This window comes from Amaranthus tricolor, chromosome 8, assembly GCF_026212465.1.
Source record: "Amaranthus tricolor cultivar Red isolate AtriRed21 chromosome 8, ASM2621246v1, whole genome shotgun sequence".
Taxonomy (NCBI): Eukaryota; Viridiplantae; Streptophyta; class Magnoliopsida; order Caryophyllales; family Amaranthaceae; genus Amaranthus; species Amaranthus tricolor.
In genome coordinates this window covers 7913377-7930876 of record NC_080054.1, presented here as the reverse complement: position 1 = coordinate 7930876, position 17500 = coordinate 7913377, and the positions used below count along the sequence as shown (strand labels likewise).

The following is a 17500-nucleotide window of genomic DNA, read 5'->3' as shown; positions in this document are numbered from 1 at the left end:
AAAATACAGAATCAATAATAATTAATTGTATCGTTGTTTGATTAGGGGAACAGAGAAGGTCTCAATAATTATAAGAAGCTAAAAGACATAGGCACCATTTAATTTGTTCTGTTGTGCACATACTCTATAATAATAATTTGAGTAATTAAACGTCGATCTGTTAGCTTGCAGTTGCATCTTGATTCTTGCATGCCTAAATGCCAGAATATTACCACTTGTATATTCCATGTAATCCACACATAGAAGGATCGATTTGAGTTTATTAATAAATTAAGCATCATAGCCGTCACAATATTTTTGTTTTTTTAAAATCTTAGGATAAGTTTATTTAATTAGTTACTTCATCAATTTTATATTCTACGTTAATTATATTTGAAATATTTCATCCATATATAATTTTTAAATATGATTTTTCATAGATATAAAGAAATAATTAAAATATATTAATGTGAGATTTTCTTAAATTTGTTTCAATGAATAGAATTTAGATATTTACTTCAAAAATGTGTGAAAATATTATATATAACCAATATTTTAAATGGACAGAATATTTTAAAATCATTCAATTTCACTCGCATTATATTGCGTAACCGTGTATCTTTTTATCGCTTTTCCATGTTATCCAATTTTATATTATATGCTTATATGAATTGTCCAATGTTAAATTGTGCTTAAAGGAAATTTGGAATGAAAATTGAATTGGGTTAACTACGAAAAATAGATTGTTTAACTGATTACACTTTTATTTATGATTATCACAATCGGATTAATAAAGTTTGTTTGACGCGATTTTCTTATCATGAATAAGTTTATTACATGATAATTTTGACACCTTGAGAAGAAAGGAAAATTCTTCTATCTGCTCTCACGTACACCTTAAATTAATTTAAGAAAAAATTATCGTAAATAATACGAATTTTTATTGATTTTCTTATAATAATATAAACTTTTGATTAACCCTAAACAATACCGACTTTAAAGTGTATTTTTCCATAGCATTCAATTTTACATTAACCTGTGAAACTCTTTATTTCTAAAAAACAAAAAAAATTAACTTTAAATAAAAATAATTTCAACTCCCCTGTTTAATCTCCCATCTGTGCACCATCCACTCCCCTCCATCTACGACAGCAGCTCCCACCCCACAAGGCCCGCTACCCCATATCTACAACACCAATTTAAAGGTTGTGGTCGACTTTGATGGTTGAATTCGGAGGTGAAAAGGTAGAGTAAAGATGATGTTGGTTAAAATTTGGGATGGTTATGGTGGTGGTTCGCATTTAGGGTGGGTGGTTATGGTGGTTGTTTGTGGGGTCAGTCAGGGTAAGGGAGTTGAGGGAGACTGCGCAGGATACTGTTCAAGAGGACGACGTCCACAACAACAAAGACAGAAGAACAAGTAAAACTTCATTGATTGTTTCTTCTTGAAGCTTAATTTCACAATTTTTAGAAACTTTGATGAATTAATTTTTAGAAACTTTGATTTATTGATTGTTTGATTTACTGAATCTAGAAACTTTGATGAATTAATTTTTAGAAACTTTGATTTATTGATTGTTTGATTTACTGAATCTAGAAACTTTGATGAATTAAATTTTTTTTTTTGCGTGTGTGTGATTGTGAACGAAACTATTTTGGGATTCAACTCTCACTTTGTTGAGTACTTGAGTTAGTTTGGGGAGTAGCAGTTTGTGTAGAAGGGATTTAGCTATCATTTGATTATAGTGTGGTGCTGATGTTCAGATCTGAATTACACCAAAAATATGATTTCCCAAATGGTGGCAATGGCAAACTGGCAGTGGGTGGGGAATTGGTGGTAGTGGTGTTGGGTGATGGGGGATGGAGGTGGGAGGGGAGTAACGGAGAGCCAGAGGGGTATAAATCAATTGTCTTACTTATTTTTTTTCAATTGCATTTTGTATTTATTTTGTATTTTCCCTTTTTTTTTGGCAAGTTGACATACAATTGTAGGTTTTCATCAAGTTAAAGATGTTATAGGCGAAATTGAGCCAAATCAACCAGGCTCAGAGGAGGATAGCAACGAGGATAGCATCGAAGGCCTAGAGGATCCTAAGAACAACAACAGCATTGCTACAGCATCACTGACCCTAGAAGGCTTTCAACATAGCCAAGACATCCAAGGGAGTGATGATTTAATTAAAGAAAATCAGATGCAAGAGTTTAAGGCAACAAGAGAGCAAGGAAAACCAGCAACAGCCGCAGCTCAACAGGAATAAGCCATTCAGCAGAACTTGATCGACCTTGCTGACCAGGCTACCTTGACAGAGCCGCCAGACGAAACCTGAGTTCGTAGGATGACGTGGAGGGAAGAAATGGAATCTCCATACACGGGCCTTGCTGTTATGGTCCAAGGGTGCTCCTAATAGTCATGGGAAGGGCACAAGAAACAGGGCCAAAGGTCGCGTAGTCAGTAGCTATTCTGACAGCGTTTAAATCAGCTCTGTTTTGTTTTGTTTTAATGAGAACATGAATTTCACGTGAGCATTATGACCGTTATTGGTAGTTGCCTTATGTGTATTATTCCTTGCTTTACTCATGTATCTTAGGCTTATAAATAGCTGATTGATCATTGTAAAAAACTCGGTTATGAATGATAAATTTCTGAAATTTCATAAAGTTATTTTTCATTTCAATTGCTGTGCAATTGGGTTACCAAGAGTCGGTCTATCCTTCAAGGTTGTGCGTGTTCTTGTGAGTTCATCAAGACACCACTCCTCCCTATCCAAAGATACTAAAAAATCTATTATAGATCAAAGGAGGAAGCCTAGGATTGCGTTGATTTGAAGCCTGGCAGTCTAGTTCAGTTCAAGACAACATGTGCATAAGTTCTTGGAATATCCTCAGTTTTCGAATCAATCTGATTTTGTGCGTTGAATCCTTCATTCGTCACGCATAATTGGATCAGAAATGCACATCAAAGTTCGTATTATTTAGGATTAATTTAAAGTTCATATTATTATAGAGAAATCAGTGAAAGTTCGTATTAATTACGGTAATTTTTATTTAATTTAATTATCAGAAAAAGTTTCAATAAAGTTGGGAATAATGTTGGCCCGTGTAGCTAGTAAACATTAGTTTATAGCAAGTCATAAATTTTTTGATTATTTTATTTTCTTTTATTTAGTACTTTTTATAGGATATGCTTAGGGAAGGGTAGTGGTAGTTGAGAATTGAACGCATGATTATCTCAAAAAGCGATACTTACTCTTTAGCTGAAATAAAACTCGATTCTCTATAACAAGTCATAATTACTTCAATAAGACTTCCTGTTATTCAACTTGGGTGTTCTATTCTCTTGAGTGACACTATTTATTAATTAATTTAATTTATATATTATTCTTAATTAATCTATGTCTTATTTTAATAATGCCAAAAATATATAGCTCATTTTTTATTTCAGATTATATTGAAATATATTAAAATGACTCATTAAGTTATGTACACTTTATTAATTGCTATTAAGGTCAATTGGAATCAACCTCTTTGTTAGTGTTATCTCTCACAAGGTTAAGGTTGTACACATTTGATCACTCAAATCCCACTGTAGATGAGACCCACATAATATCATTGGGATGTTGAAATTTTGTTGTTGTTGTTTATTCTTAATCTTTAGTTAACATATGGTCAAATGAGATTTTATTTGATTCGTTTTATTGTATTTTTTATTAGCATCCACTTTCTATTATTTTTCAACATACAATCAGAGACATTTAGCATTAAATTAATTAGTACATTAGCTAATGTGTATGATTAAATGGTCACTTTAGCTAATTAAAGGGAGTATTCAATATATATATTTCTTATCGTTCATAAAATCTAATGTCAATAATAATACAAATTTTATACACATTAATGAATTATACAGATGATGAAATCTTTTCAACATGAGCAATTTTGATCTTGATCTCTTATATATTAATCTGGTAATATCTTGATAACAAATGTCATACAGATATTAGTAAAGGTTACAAATTAAATATATGTGGCTATCTCTATATCCTTTGTGATATTTTAATTATATTTAACACCAATTTACACAAAATAACTAAACTTAAAATTATGATTGATTGTTTAAAACAATAGGATGAAATGTATATATAGAAGCAATTTTAAAATATTAGTATAAAATAGATTGAACATTCATTTTTTATAGATGTACAAAATTACTAGGCCATATTTTTTAAAAATGACATACAAATAAAATATTTTTAATCAAATGATTTAGAGCTATACAACAACCGAGATCCCATAGTTTTTTGTGTAAAATCTTTTTAATTCTAACGTGTAGCAAACTTTGAATAGCAAAAAAAGTGGATAAAGAAAAACTAATACGATGGGAACTTTAGAAGTCATGTTATTATTCCTATGAATGAAGACATACATTCACTATACATTTAGGCATTGCACCCAAAAGTGAAAAGAATGGTAACGATTCCACGTATCGCATGTGACTTTCCATCGTTGCTATCTTTAGTTTCCATTTGCCCACTTTTAAAGGTCACTAATAGTATGAGAGAAAAGTTCATAATAAATGGATTTGTTTGGGCAATAAATCAATAATTGTTACGAGAGATCGTCTTAAGATGAAATGACTAATATAATTCCAATCGATTTAATTTTATTTTTTTACAATACAAGATCACTTAATTGATAAATTTGAGGTTATAACTAATCATTTATTATTTTTACTTGAAGGTCATAATTGATCACTTTAAGGTTATAACGAATTTGTTTAAGATTATAAGTTAAAAATCATTACTGTACAAGTGATGATTTGTAATTTAACACTATAAGTTTTAAATTGATCACTTTTAGGTTGTAATTGATCATTTATAGCACAAAGCAAAGAAAAAAAATAAAAAGTATTTTGGAATCAAAAATTAAAAAACTCCTTCCATCTTCATTGTATGCACACTAGAGGCGTTCAAAATCGATCCGGTCCCGGATAGACAATTTTTCGGATAATGAAAAATATTATTTGGTTTCGATCCGAAAAAATCCGATTTAAAAGTAGAAACTTAAAAAATAGTTCACTCAAAATTCCAATGAAAAGTTAACAATATAATCTTTTTTGCCTAATAAATTATGTAAACATATATACATGACGAATAGAGAATAATTGATGAAAAAATATAAAAAATTTACCTATAAAGAAATCTATATAGTAGGTGCTACATTTAGATAGATTTTGCTAATTAAAATTTACATTAACTCAGATTATCATACTAATTCTAACATATCAAAAATTAAAGAATAATACAAAATAAAATTTAAATTTTTTAATATGTTACTCCCTCCGTTCTTTTTTGATCTTTCACATTACTATAACGGGTAGTTTCAAAAGTTCTTCCACTTTAGAATACTTTCTATTTTTAGAAAGTTTTTATCTCACTTTTACCCTTTAAAATCTCCACTTTTCTTTTAATGTACCCCTTTTCTTTTATTTATAATTATTTTTTCTCTCATACTTTCATTATAATCATTACTTCACACTACTATTTAATTAAAATAATACCCATTACAATCTCATACTTCCAATACAATCATTACTTCACACTACTATTTAATTAAAATAATATCCACTACAATTCAAAGATTCTATCTTTCTTAATATGTGTGAAAAATCCAAAGTGAAAGATAAAAAAAGAACGGAGAGAGTATTATGTTGTTATAAATATTTCATATAGATTATTACATTTTAGTAGAATTACTATATTTCGACAACAATATATACATTTTACATCTGTACAAGGTTCTATATTAGCATGTTTATAATTACAAATAATTTTCTTGGTTTAGCAATATACTAATTTTTGTAACTTGTAATCACACATCACAATGAAGCCCAATACGGATAAGAAAAACCAGTATCGTTTATAGCAAGAAATACAACTTTGAGTAGACTAGTCATGAAGGTGGCTGCAACTAAAAACGCGATTATTTTACCTTTAACTCCTCCTTTTACTATGCAACTACATGGACCATCAACAAGCATTGTATTTTTCCTTTCTTTTATATGTGGTTGTGATAAGTATTGCAATATTGCTTTATTAATACTTTATTAATTAGCTATATATATATATATATATATATATATATATATATATATATATATATATATATATATATATATATATATATATATATATATATATATATATATATATATATATATATATATATATATATATATATATATATATATATATATACACACACACACTTATGGATTCTTTGTGATACATGGTTGATAACATTTTTTTATATTTTTCAAATATAATTCGAGCCTCTATATTTATAAATACAATTTATAACAAATTAAACATACTAGTAGAAACGCGTGCAATTCATAAATTTATTAGTATGAAATATATAAAAATATAACATCAAAGAATAATGTAAGTATATTATCGTGATTGAATTTATCAAATAATGTAACTAGAGGGTAACAGAAGTCGAGAAAGACTCAGAAGAACTTGGATGAGTAAATAAAAGTTGACTTGCATGATTTAAACTCTTTGAGGACTTGACTATGGATAGGGATAAGTGGAGGTGCCTTATCCATGTTTTAGACGACTAATTCTCCCTTCGCTTACTTGTCGGTGTTCTTAATCTCTGACTTTTATTCGCTGTTATTACTATTATTATTGTTGTTTTCTTTTTCATTTTTAATTGTTTTTTTTAACCCAATTTCATTATATCCATATGCATTCTATTTAGATTTATACTTATCTTATATTTAAGGGTCACGCTTATGTGTGTTAAGATGCAGATTTGCAGGAATTCGCTTCAACTGCACTCGGTCCCATCAGTTGCATAATCTGATCTTATTCTTTCTCGAGTTGGCAAACTCCTTAGCCGCGCTCTCTTTTATGGGTATGGGTTTCCGCCGTCCTGCCCTCCCCAGACCCTGGCCATAATTTTCTATGGGCTGAATATATTGGGTATGATAATTATGATCACGACGACGACTTTTTAAAGCAACAAGTAATTAATTTTTTTTTCTTCACTATTAAAAACCATGTGGGTTTTCAATGGAAAGAGACAGAGCTCTTCGATACTTCTAAGCGTCTAAACATATTTTTTTCGACACTTTGAAAAGCATCTAAAAATTGAGTGTTACAAATTTTTGACGCTTTTTTTAGACTCATATTTGCATTGGAAAAAGTGTAGATACATATACTTAAAAATTTTATTGAAAACATCATTATTCATTCTATACAATTAAATATATCAAATTTTAGGTTACGTATATAGACTTGCTATAATTAATTATATAAATACTTTACTTAATTTAACTCTAATTTTAAAAAAACCAATTCTAAATTCGATAAATATTATCATATAATCAATTATCATCGCACTAATATAATTTCACTCGGCATTGCTCCTCTAAGGATGAAATTTGTCATTTACCAACATTTTTATTAAAATATATATATATATATATACGCACACACACATACACACACACATATATATATATATATATATATATATATATATATATATATATATATATATATATATATATATATATATATATATATATATATATATATATATATATATATATATATATATATATATATATATGTGTGTGTGTTACATAAAACTATGTGATCAAATAGGAATTATAAATTAAGGGTTTATTTTTATTTTAACAAATATAAATCATGTTGTTATATTAACTTGTTGTACTTATGATTTTCACTCGCATTACTTAAATTTCTACCCATTGAATAAAAAGAATGATTGCATCAAATTTCTCAAATTCTTTACAAAATCGATAAAATTCCTTTAAAAATCTTACTGAATTTCTCCTACTAATTGAGAAATTTTAATTTCACTCATATAAGAAATATATACGTTGTTTCGTTGTTAGTTAGAAATTATCTAGCCGTAGCTCAATGAAAAATATGCACTAAAGCCTTAACCCCACCCCCTCAAGACCTCTCCAACTCTCTTGTCTGAACTATCAACTATTCCTTTACATCTCCTTCCAAGTAGCCAAAAAAAAAATCTATATTTAATAACTCAACTATCCCATATAATAACATACACACACTCATATATATATATAATAATTAATATATCCTTCCATTAAGAGTTGCCCATATTTCTATAAACTCTCTTCTCCACCAATCTCTGTCCTTCTTGTTTAATACATCCTTTCTGTTTTCCTCCTAACTCCATTCTTATTTCTTTCATTTCAATGGCAGTATCTATGACCCATTTGGGTCCAATATTCAGAACCGAATCTGGACCCTGCTGGTACCAAACCCATGCTCATGAACTCCAAACCAACTACTTAGAAAAGAGGCAGCTTTTCTTAAGGAGTTACCAGTTTAGCAGAAAGAAAAGCTTTCGTGAGAAAATCAAGAGGTACTTGGTTCGGATCAAACGCCTTTTTTCGGGTCGGGTACGCTCCTTTCGTAAGTTTCGTAAGGTGATTTGGTCTGAACTTAGGTTTGCTCTTTATAACAAGAGGAGAAAGTTGTTTAAACTTCTTCATCAGTATTACTATTTGGACAACAAAAATAATTATTTCTGTAAGAATTTTAATTATCAACTTTTTCATAGATCTAATATTAATTATTCTTCTTGTATCTCTTAGAATATATATATATATAGACTGACTTTTATGTATTACTTTTAATTTAAATTTTTTAGAGGGGTTTGTTTGTAAGAAATATGTTTAATCAGTCAGAATATTAGTATTATGTTTTTTTAATTTTTTAGTTTTTTATTATTTGCTCAAAAATATAATTTTTATAGATACCAGTTTGTAAAAAAGTTCTAATAATATGACTATTGTTTTTCATTTTCTTTTTATTTCTTAAGAGTTTGTATGTCGAATTTTTGTTTTGGTGTATTTATTTTAATAATCTCCAATGCAATAGTTATGTTGTTCGAATCATTTACTTGTACATGGTTTTTCAATCATTTTACTGGTTTCATCTTAATTTAGTTTAATTTTAAATTATTATCAATTTCAACACTTAATAATTCAACTCAATTGGATTTGATTTTAATGACTATGATTAAATTTTATACATTTAAAAAAAAAAAACATTGTGCCTAATCATATGCTCCAAAATATTTTTGTAGTTTTGTAACAGAAAATGGTTGATATGAATAAATTAATTAGGGATTTTAGTTTAGTTCTTTACAGAATTATTCCATTCTTTAAATCCATAAAATAAAGAAAAATAAAGTACCAAAATTTATGATATAATTATTGGTATTGGTCAACTCTACTGGTCAGTTACAGCTAGTTTAAAGACTGTCTTCATTTGTAAATAAATGGAGCATTAAGATTTGTAAATAAAGGAGAAGTAGCTTAATTGTGAAGCTTGTATAGGTGTATCAATAGTACCTCAAAAGTCCAGTTAGGTGTCTTTAATTAGTGCATAATCTTGATTAGTTTATTAATATATATTCTTAAAAGGATAATTAGAGGAAAAAGTGACCAAATTTGTCAAAGATTGAGTACAAACATGGGAGTCTTAGTTATTATATTTAGTGTAGAACTTAATTTATATAGCTAGCTCTAGACCCTTGGGTTTGAAAATTAATTAATAATCTCATTATTTAGTATTACTAGTGTACTTTATGAAGCCGGGTGAAAAATTTTAGGTTGGGAGGCTAAATACTCATGTTTATTTGCTTGTTGTAACCAGTAGAAAAGAGACATGTGTAGCGGCAGAGGCCCACCCTCATGGTCTACTTTCGCAGTTCATTTTAACAATTTATTTTTTTAAGTTTAGTCATTGAAAATTTTTAACTATATTCTACTCTCTTCGTCTTAATATAATTTTCTGTTATATGAATTTTATATACTTATTAAGTTGTAGTATTACATGTTTAACCATTTATTTTTATCATTCACTTATATTTTGTCTTATTCTTAAATTTAATTTTTATTTTCACTAAATTTCATTTAAAAATAAAACCAACAGATTTTGTAAGGGACGGATGAAGTATCTTACTGGGATTATCACTTTGTTACTTTATAGCTAATATCCATAGGCTATAGGTCAGAGGAAAAGTTGAGGAAGACCTAGAAAAATGTGGGAAGAACAAATAAAAATAACTGGTATGACATAAATCTCTTTGAGAACCTAATCAGGGATAAGGGTAGTTGAAGGTGTCTCATCCATGTCTTAAACTACTTACACTCTTACCTTTACTAGTTGGTGTTAGATAAAAAACAGTATAATTCTTGTGTTTTTTTTCTGTATATTTCATGAGATAATTACATCAATACTTATACATAGATTATTCAATTAAGCTCTAATTACACTAATAAATTGAAGGTGATTGATATTCTAAACTGATGAATCTCAAAGGACTTTCTAACACTCCCCCTCAAGTTGAATGGTAGCATCCCTAACATCCAACTTGCTCAACACTTGATTAAATACTTGTGTAGAAACAGCTTTGGTCAAAATATCGGCTAGTTGGTCTTCTGACCGAACAAAGGGCAGAGTTACTATTTTCCCGTCTAGATGATCCTTAATAAAATGCCTGTCTATCTCTACATGTTTAGTTCGGTCATGTTGCACTGGATTCTCAGATATTCGTATGGCTGCCATATTATCACAGTACAACTCACAACTTTTCTTGGGTGTATACCCAAGTTCCTTTAAGAGTTTTCTGAGCCAAAGAACTTCAGTGATACCTTTTGCAATTCCCCTGAATTCTGCTTCAGCACTGGACATGGCCACTACCTTTTGTAGTTTACTCTTCCAGGAGACTAAGTTCCCTCCCACAAGGGCGAAGTAACCTGAAGTAGATTTCCTACTATCACGGTCTGCTCCCCAATCTGCATCTGTGAAGGCACATAGATTTAGGTGTCTATGATTTCTATATAAAACCCCTTTTCCAACAGTTCCCTTCAAATATCGCAGAATTCGGTATACAGCATCAAGATGCTGTTTTTGAGGCTTGTGCATAAATCTACTAACTACTCCCACAGCATAGGCTATATCTGGTCGGGTATGAGACAAGTATATCAGTTTCCCAACAAGCTTCTGATACTGAGTTTGATTTGTCAACTCCGCATCTTCAAGGATCTGGAGTCTATGATTCACCACCATAGGAGTATCACCTGGTTTGCAGTCTATCATACCTGTTTCTGTCAAGAAGTCTAAGATGTATTTCCTCTGTGATATAAAAATACCCCTTTTTGATCTAAGTACTTCTATTCCCAGAAAATATTTCAAACTCCCGAGATCTTTCATTTCAAACTCTTTGAACAGCTTACTCTTCAACTGTTCTATTTCCTTTTTGTCATCTCCTGTTATAATCATATCATCAACATATATGATAAGACAGGTTACTCTCATGCCTCTTCTCTTCAAGAACAGGGTATGATCTGCATTACTCTGTTTGTAACCGAATTTCTTCATTGCCATAGTGAACCTTCCAAACCATGCCCTAGGTGACTGCTTCAACCCATAAAGAGCCTTTTTTAATCTGCACCCCTCACCTTTACCAAAACCATGCGAGAAACCTGGTGGAGCTTCCATATATACCTCATTGGACAGGTCTCCATGAAGAAATGCATTTTTTACATCGAATTGATACAAGGGCCAATCTCTGTTCGCTGCAATCGAGAAAAGGACTCTAACGGTGTTGAAGTTTGCTACCGGAGAGAAGGTCTCATCATAATCTATCCCATGAGTCTGTGTATACCCTTTTGCTACCAGCCTCGCCTTATATCTCTCAATGCTGCCATCTGCTCTGTGCTTAATCGTAAAGACCCACTTGCAGCCAATAGGTCTTTTTCCAGTTGGTAATGTGCACTTTTCCCAAGTATTGTTCCGAACTAGTGCATTTATTTCTTCTTCCATGGCTGATCTCCAGTTTTCACTCCTCAATGCTTCTTCTGTTGTGTTAGGAATATCTTCTGAGTAAAGAGCTGTATTGAAGGTTTTTGCTTGTAGGGATAAGTTACCTTCCCCTGCCTTGTTCACAGGATATTTTGACCGTTGAGACTCAAACTCTGGATCATACCTCTTTGGGGGAATTCCCCTTGTGCTCCTTAGGGGCAGTTCATACCTAGAACCCATTGACTGATCTGCGTGTGATTCTACATTTTTACTTTCAGAAGGTATATCAGCAGAATCTACATTTTCACTGTCAGAAGGTATATCAGCAGGTTCAGGCGTCTAAGACTCATTAATATGGCTCAAGTCTGAAGTACGTACCTCAATGTCTCTCTGAACTGGAGACTCAGACACAGTAGAATCAGGCACAATATTGTTGAGATTGGACTGTATAATGTTATCAGTTGCCTTCGTGGTATCGCCTCCTTGTTCTTTTGGGTCGAGATCACTCAGGTTTGGGTAGACTAACCAACTTAGATCTATATCCTCATTAGGACTCTCCCCCTTAGATGGAAGGTGGTGGTAATAGAATTCTGTCTCAACAAAATCACAATCCATGGTAGTATATAATCGTTTAGTAATTGGGTTGAAACAGCGGTAACCTTTTTGAGTAATCCCATATCCCACAAAGACACACTTAACAGCCCGTGGTTCAAGTTTATTCCTCTCTCGTTTAGGTAAATGAACATACACAACACAACCAAAGACCCGAGGTGGTAATGAATGAGTAGGAGGAATATTAGTATGAGTTTTTAGGGTATCTAAAGGGGTAGAATAATTTAGGCTTTTTGTAGGAAGGCGATTGGTAAGATAAGTGGCTGTGGCGATGGCTTCAGGCCAGTAATAAGAAGGAACAGCGGATTCGATCATTATGGCCCGGGTCATTTCCAATAGAGTTCGATTTTTTCTTTCTGCTACCCCATTTTGTTGTGGGGTATCACGACATGTGGTTTGGTAGATAAGGCCATTTGTGTCATTAAAAAGGTTCATGTCGATATTTTTATACTCAGCACCATTATCAGATCGAAGGATTCTAATTTGGGTTTGGAACTGTGTTTGTGCCATTTTATAGAAAGAGACAAAAGTCTTATAGACGTCAGACTTATTTCTAAGGAAATACACCCAACTCATTCTAGTGCAATCATCAATAAAAGTAACATAATATAAAAAACCATGATTATTGAACGCGGGAGCTGGTCCCCACACATCAGAATGAATTAAAACAAAAGGTTTATCAGTTCTATTATCACTGTTCGGATAAAAGTGTTTATGGCTCTTAGCAAGAATACAAGCTTCGCAATTAAAAGGAACATTCGAACTAGAAAGATTAGGGAAGAGTTTTTTAAGGTATCCTAAAGACGGATGACCTAATCGCTTATGCCACATCCAAAGCTGCTGTTCAACCGTCCCGCGAACAAGCATTGCTTTACCTTGGTGAGGCATCTGAGTAACATAATATAGTCCACCCTCCTCAGTACCATGCCCAATAATCTCCCCTGTCCGAGCATCCTGAACAGTACAACCAGAAGAGTCCATGTTAACAACACAGTTTAAATCCTTTGTCAATTGGCTAACAGAAAGTAATTTGTGGGACAAGTCTGGTATGAAAAGGCAATTTGATAATTTGATGTTATCTGAAATTTTTACAACACCCAACCCCTCTGTTTTAATTACCTCTCCATTGGCTGTTTGTACGTGATTTTTTCCTGGTGGGAGAATAGTTTCAAGGTCACTGGAGTCAAATGTCATAGTGTCAGTTGCTCCACAGTCAAAAATCCATCGGGGATTTTTGTTCGGTTTACAAACTAGTCCTACATGATATGAGTTGTTTTTAATTTTTGTTCGTTTCACGGTTTGTGAGATAGGTTTATTGGGCCATAAAAAAAATGGGCTTGGGTACTTATTTGGACGGGTAGCACTAGGGTTACAACTTGAGCCATATAAATAAGGAGTTTGAAGACCAAAGGGCATACCTTCCTCCTCCGTTTTTTCTTTCATACCTGATGCAGAGAGAGAGGATCCACGGCCGCCTACTGTTCCTCCTTGCTCTCCACCAGCTGCTGCCTCACTGGTACTCACGGCCACCGTGCTCCTCCTCTCTCCTTTCTTCTTTCGATCTCCCCACCATTCTGGGTAGCCAATAATCTCGAAACACCCCTTCTTGGTGTGTCTCGCACCCCCACAATGGGTGCATCTGAGTCCTGACTTCTCATCATCCCGACGGAAAAAAGGTTTCTCCATTCTTCCTCTCACAGCAAACCCACCACCAATTCCCGATGATTCGATTTGTGAGGGTTTTGGTGGTCCGGTGCTCATAATCCCTCGCCGGTTTATCTCTCTCCTTATTATCGCAAATGCCTCCTCCGGTGATGGAAGAGGTTCTCGATTGAGAATATCTCGTTGATCCTTATCAAGAGTTTCATCTACCCCTGCTAAGAACTGATACAATCGGTTTTGTTGGATTATTTGATTGTAAGTCGTTCTATCTTCTGGGCTGTTCATCGGATTTGGTGAACGTCTGTCAATCTCATTCCAGATTCCAGTAAGTTTGCTGTAGTATACTTCAATTGGATCTCTTCCTTGCTGGATTTTATTTGCCTTGACCATAAGGTCAAAAATTTGGAGTCCGTCTTTGGTCCCGCCGTATAATATTTCGATCCCTCTCCATAAATCTCTTGAGGTAGGGTAATCTAGAAATTGATTTTGCAATTCTGGATCTATGTTTCCAATTATCCATGAGATTACTAATGAATCCCGTTGTGACCATTTTATGTAATCTGGATCCTCCTGGCTTGGCGGGGAGGCTGTGATGTGGTTGAGCCTTCCCCTGCCGCCGAGTTCCAGTTGCATTATCTTTGCCCATTTCGTGAAATTTTGGTGATTCAATTTTTCTGGAATTTGAATTGGTTGAAAAATCTGAGTTTCTGTGGTGGATTTTTTGGTGTTTAACTGTGTAAACAGTTGCATTAAATCTTCCATGGTTACCGGGTTTTGAACAACATCTTTGTTTTCGGATTCCATGGTAGATGATGAGTTTTAAGGGTTGCCGGCGGCCGGAGATCGGAACCGTGGCTCTGATACCAAGATAAAAAACAGTATAATTCTTGTGTTTTTTTTCTGTATATTTCATGAGATAATTACATCAATACTTATACATAGATTATTCAATTAAGCTCTAATTACACTAATAAATTGAAGGTGATTGATATTCTAAACTGATGAATCTCAAAGGACTTTCTAACAGTGTTCTTGTTTTACCTTTGCCCTTTTCTATATCATTATTTTATTCGGATATACTTAGTTATTTTTATTTATTTATATGTATTTTCATACAATAAGTTTAACTTTTTACGATATTGGATTTAGTGACATAAAAAAAGTCACTGATTTATATTTTTAGTATAATAATTGTTGGTTTTATTTTAAGTTCCACTATAAAGTGATTTTGTGACACTTTATTTGGTGTTTAGTGGCATATGTAATTATAACTATAGTCTATAGTGACATTTATAAGAAATATCACTAGATCTATGTCGCGAAAAACTTTATTATGATTTTTTATTACGCTGTTAAAGGATCTTATAAATATTACTAAATTCACTGTATATGCTATTAAAAATTTGAAATAATAACATTTAAATTAAATATCGCTAAATTTAAAGTATTGACATTTAAATTAAATTTCCCATATTTTACTACCGAAGATTTTTCTGAGGATTCTTCTAGGGTCTTTCACAAAAGGTCATAGGTTATAAAGTAGCATGTATCAAATTAGTCATGTTCTTTCATAATGACTTCCTTAACTACTATACTTATCAAACCAAATTTTAAAGTGATATTATTGATTTCCTTATCACATTTTTATTGATTTTCTCTCTCTTTCAATTACAATAACTATTCTAAATACGCCCTTAGTTGATTCATTCTGTTGTTTTGGGGTGCGTGATGGCTGATGAGGCGGCTAATTAAAATCATTGTTTTTCATGGAATTTGATCCATGCCCGGATTAAAAATTTGACCCATTTAGTTAGAGGTGATCCACTTGTAAATTCGATCTAATTTGCAACTCCAATTCATCAAATAGAATTTCACTTTGCACTTGTTCCTTTCATCTTATATTTTCGAGATAATCCAAATCAAACCCACTTTTTATTTTTCAAACGTACGTAAATTTATATGTTTAATTTTATTTCAAGTCGAATTTACAAATTAGACAAGCTATTAAGTACTTTTAACTTAAATTAGACAAAGAAAAGAAATGGATAAAATAAAGAAGGATAAGGTAGTAGTTATGTATCTAACATTTTTCTTTTGAAGTTAGGTTAGGCATAGGTCATTGATCATAAACTTACAAGAGGCGTGTAAGGCTCTTTATTTATAAAGCACATAAAAACATATTTTAGAATGAGGTACTAATTAACTCAATATGTTTTCTACACCAATGTCTTAACTAAAGAATACTCACAATTGATATCATTTTTGTTGGTTACAATTTACTTGGTGCACGATAATTACCCACATATGTATGAATGTATGATTTATCTATAAATTTGGATTTATATATATATATAAAATTAACTGTAAAATAACTTTAAAATAAGACGTAAATATTGATTTTACTTTACTGTGTTTACTTATTTGAGATTTTAAACTTTTAGTAAAATAAAAAATAGCAAGGCCATCTAACCAATTGTATTTTTAATATAGTGACCAAGTTTAGTCTTAAAAATTTTCTTGGACTCTTTTCATGTGGTAAGATTGTAAGAGTGTTAAAGCCTTTTTTTAGGACATAAACTTAATATTTTTATTTACTCATTATAAATTTTTAGTGTTAAATTCACTACTTCCAGACAAAATAGCGAACTGTTAAAAATTATATAAGTATATATCATATACAACTAGCAATTAATTACTCATACAACTAACTACTCTAAGAAATATCGTAGCGAATGGAATCCAAGTTGAACAAAAAATTCTAGTAAATTTTATTTTGAAAGTTATATCTATAAAAACTTATTGCCTATAAATACTATTATTACGAAAAGAATTACAATAAACCAAGAATAATTATTAGAGATGAGTAACATAAATTTGGACCATTTGGTCAAGATTGAGACTCATGAGAGATGACAAAAGTAGAATAATATGCGTTTACTAATTATGTACCACATTTTTCTGGTGAAGAAATTTATTAAGATTTACCTACCAATTGAATGTGGGTGCCACAGAGTTTAAGCCTACTGCTGTGAATGAACATTTTACTAAGACATAACTTGGTTTTGAAATAAATGAATGAACCAAATTGCCGTTATAGCTTTTTCATTGGTCATTTTCTATTAACTAAAATTACAATAATGGTTGGTGATAAAATCAGCATATCCCCAAATTACAATTTGTTACCATGTTAGATAATTGAAAATTTTAGTGTGCGCATTATTTTTTTTATAGAGAGATAGTTGAAGTGAAAGTACAGAGGAGTGTTGTAGAAATAAGTGTTATTGGTTGTGAGATTAATTCTCTCTAATTTGAGGGGAAACATTAATCATAATAGTAAGAGGAATTGTAGGAGAGTAAACAATGTGCGT

At 31.5% G+C, this 17500-nt stretch overlaps 2 protein-coding genes across 5 annotated transcripts; both read left to right on the top strand.

Annotated features, from left to right (window-relative positions):
• Positions 1 to 1032: 1032 nt before the first annotated feature.
• LOC130820808 (uncharacterized) lies at positions 1033 to 2922 on the top strand. Of its 4 annotated transcripts, XM_057686328.1 has the most exons (3): positions 1035 to 1399; positions 1744 to 1875; positions 1999 to 2815. In XM_057686328.1, the coding sequence occupies exons 1-3, from the start codon at positions 1236 to 1238 to the stop codon at positions 2006 to 2008; spliced, it is 306 nt and encodes a 101-aa protein (XP_057542311.1). In that variant the 5' UTR covers positions 1035 to 1235; the 3' UTR covers positions 2009 to 2815. The 4 variants fall into 4 exon arrangements, 1 of the variants encoding a protein (XP_057542311.1); XR_009045260.1 differs by lacking the exon at positions 1744 to 1875 and having other exon boundaries at positions 1033 to 1399; positions 1999 to 2922; XR_009045262.1 differs by lacking the exon at positions 1744 to 1875 and having other exon boundaries at positions 1033 to 1399; positions 1972 to 2922.
• A 5102-nt stretch (positions 2923 to 8024) lies between these two features.
• On the top strand, positions 8025 to 8843 carry LOC130820807 (uncharacterized). The gene has a single exon (XM_057686327.1). The coding sequence runs from the start codon at positions 8237 to 8239 to the stop codon at positions 8636 to 8638; it is 402 nt and encodes a 133-aa protein (XP_057542310.1). The 5' UTR covers positions 8025 to 8236; the 3' UTR covers positions 8639 to 8843.
• Positions 8844 to 17500: the final 8657 nt, after the last annotated feature.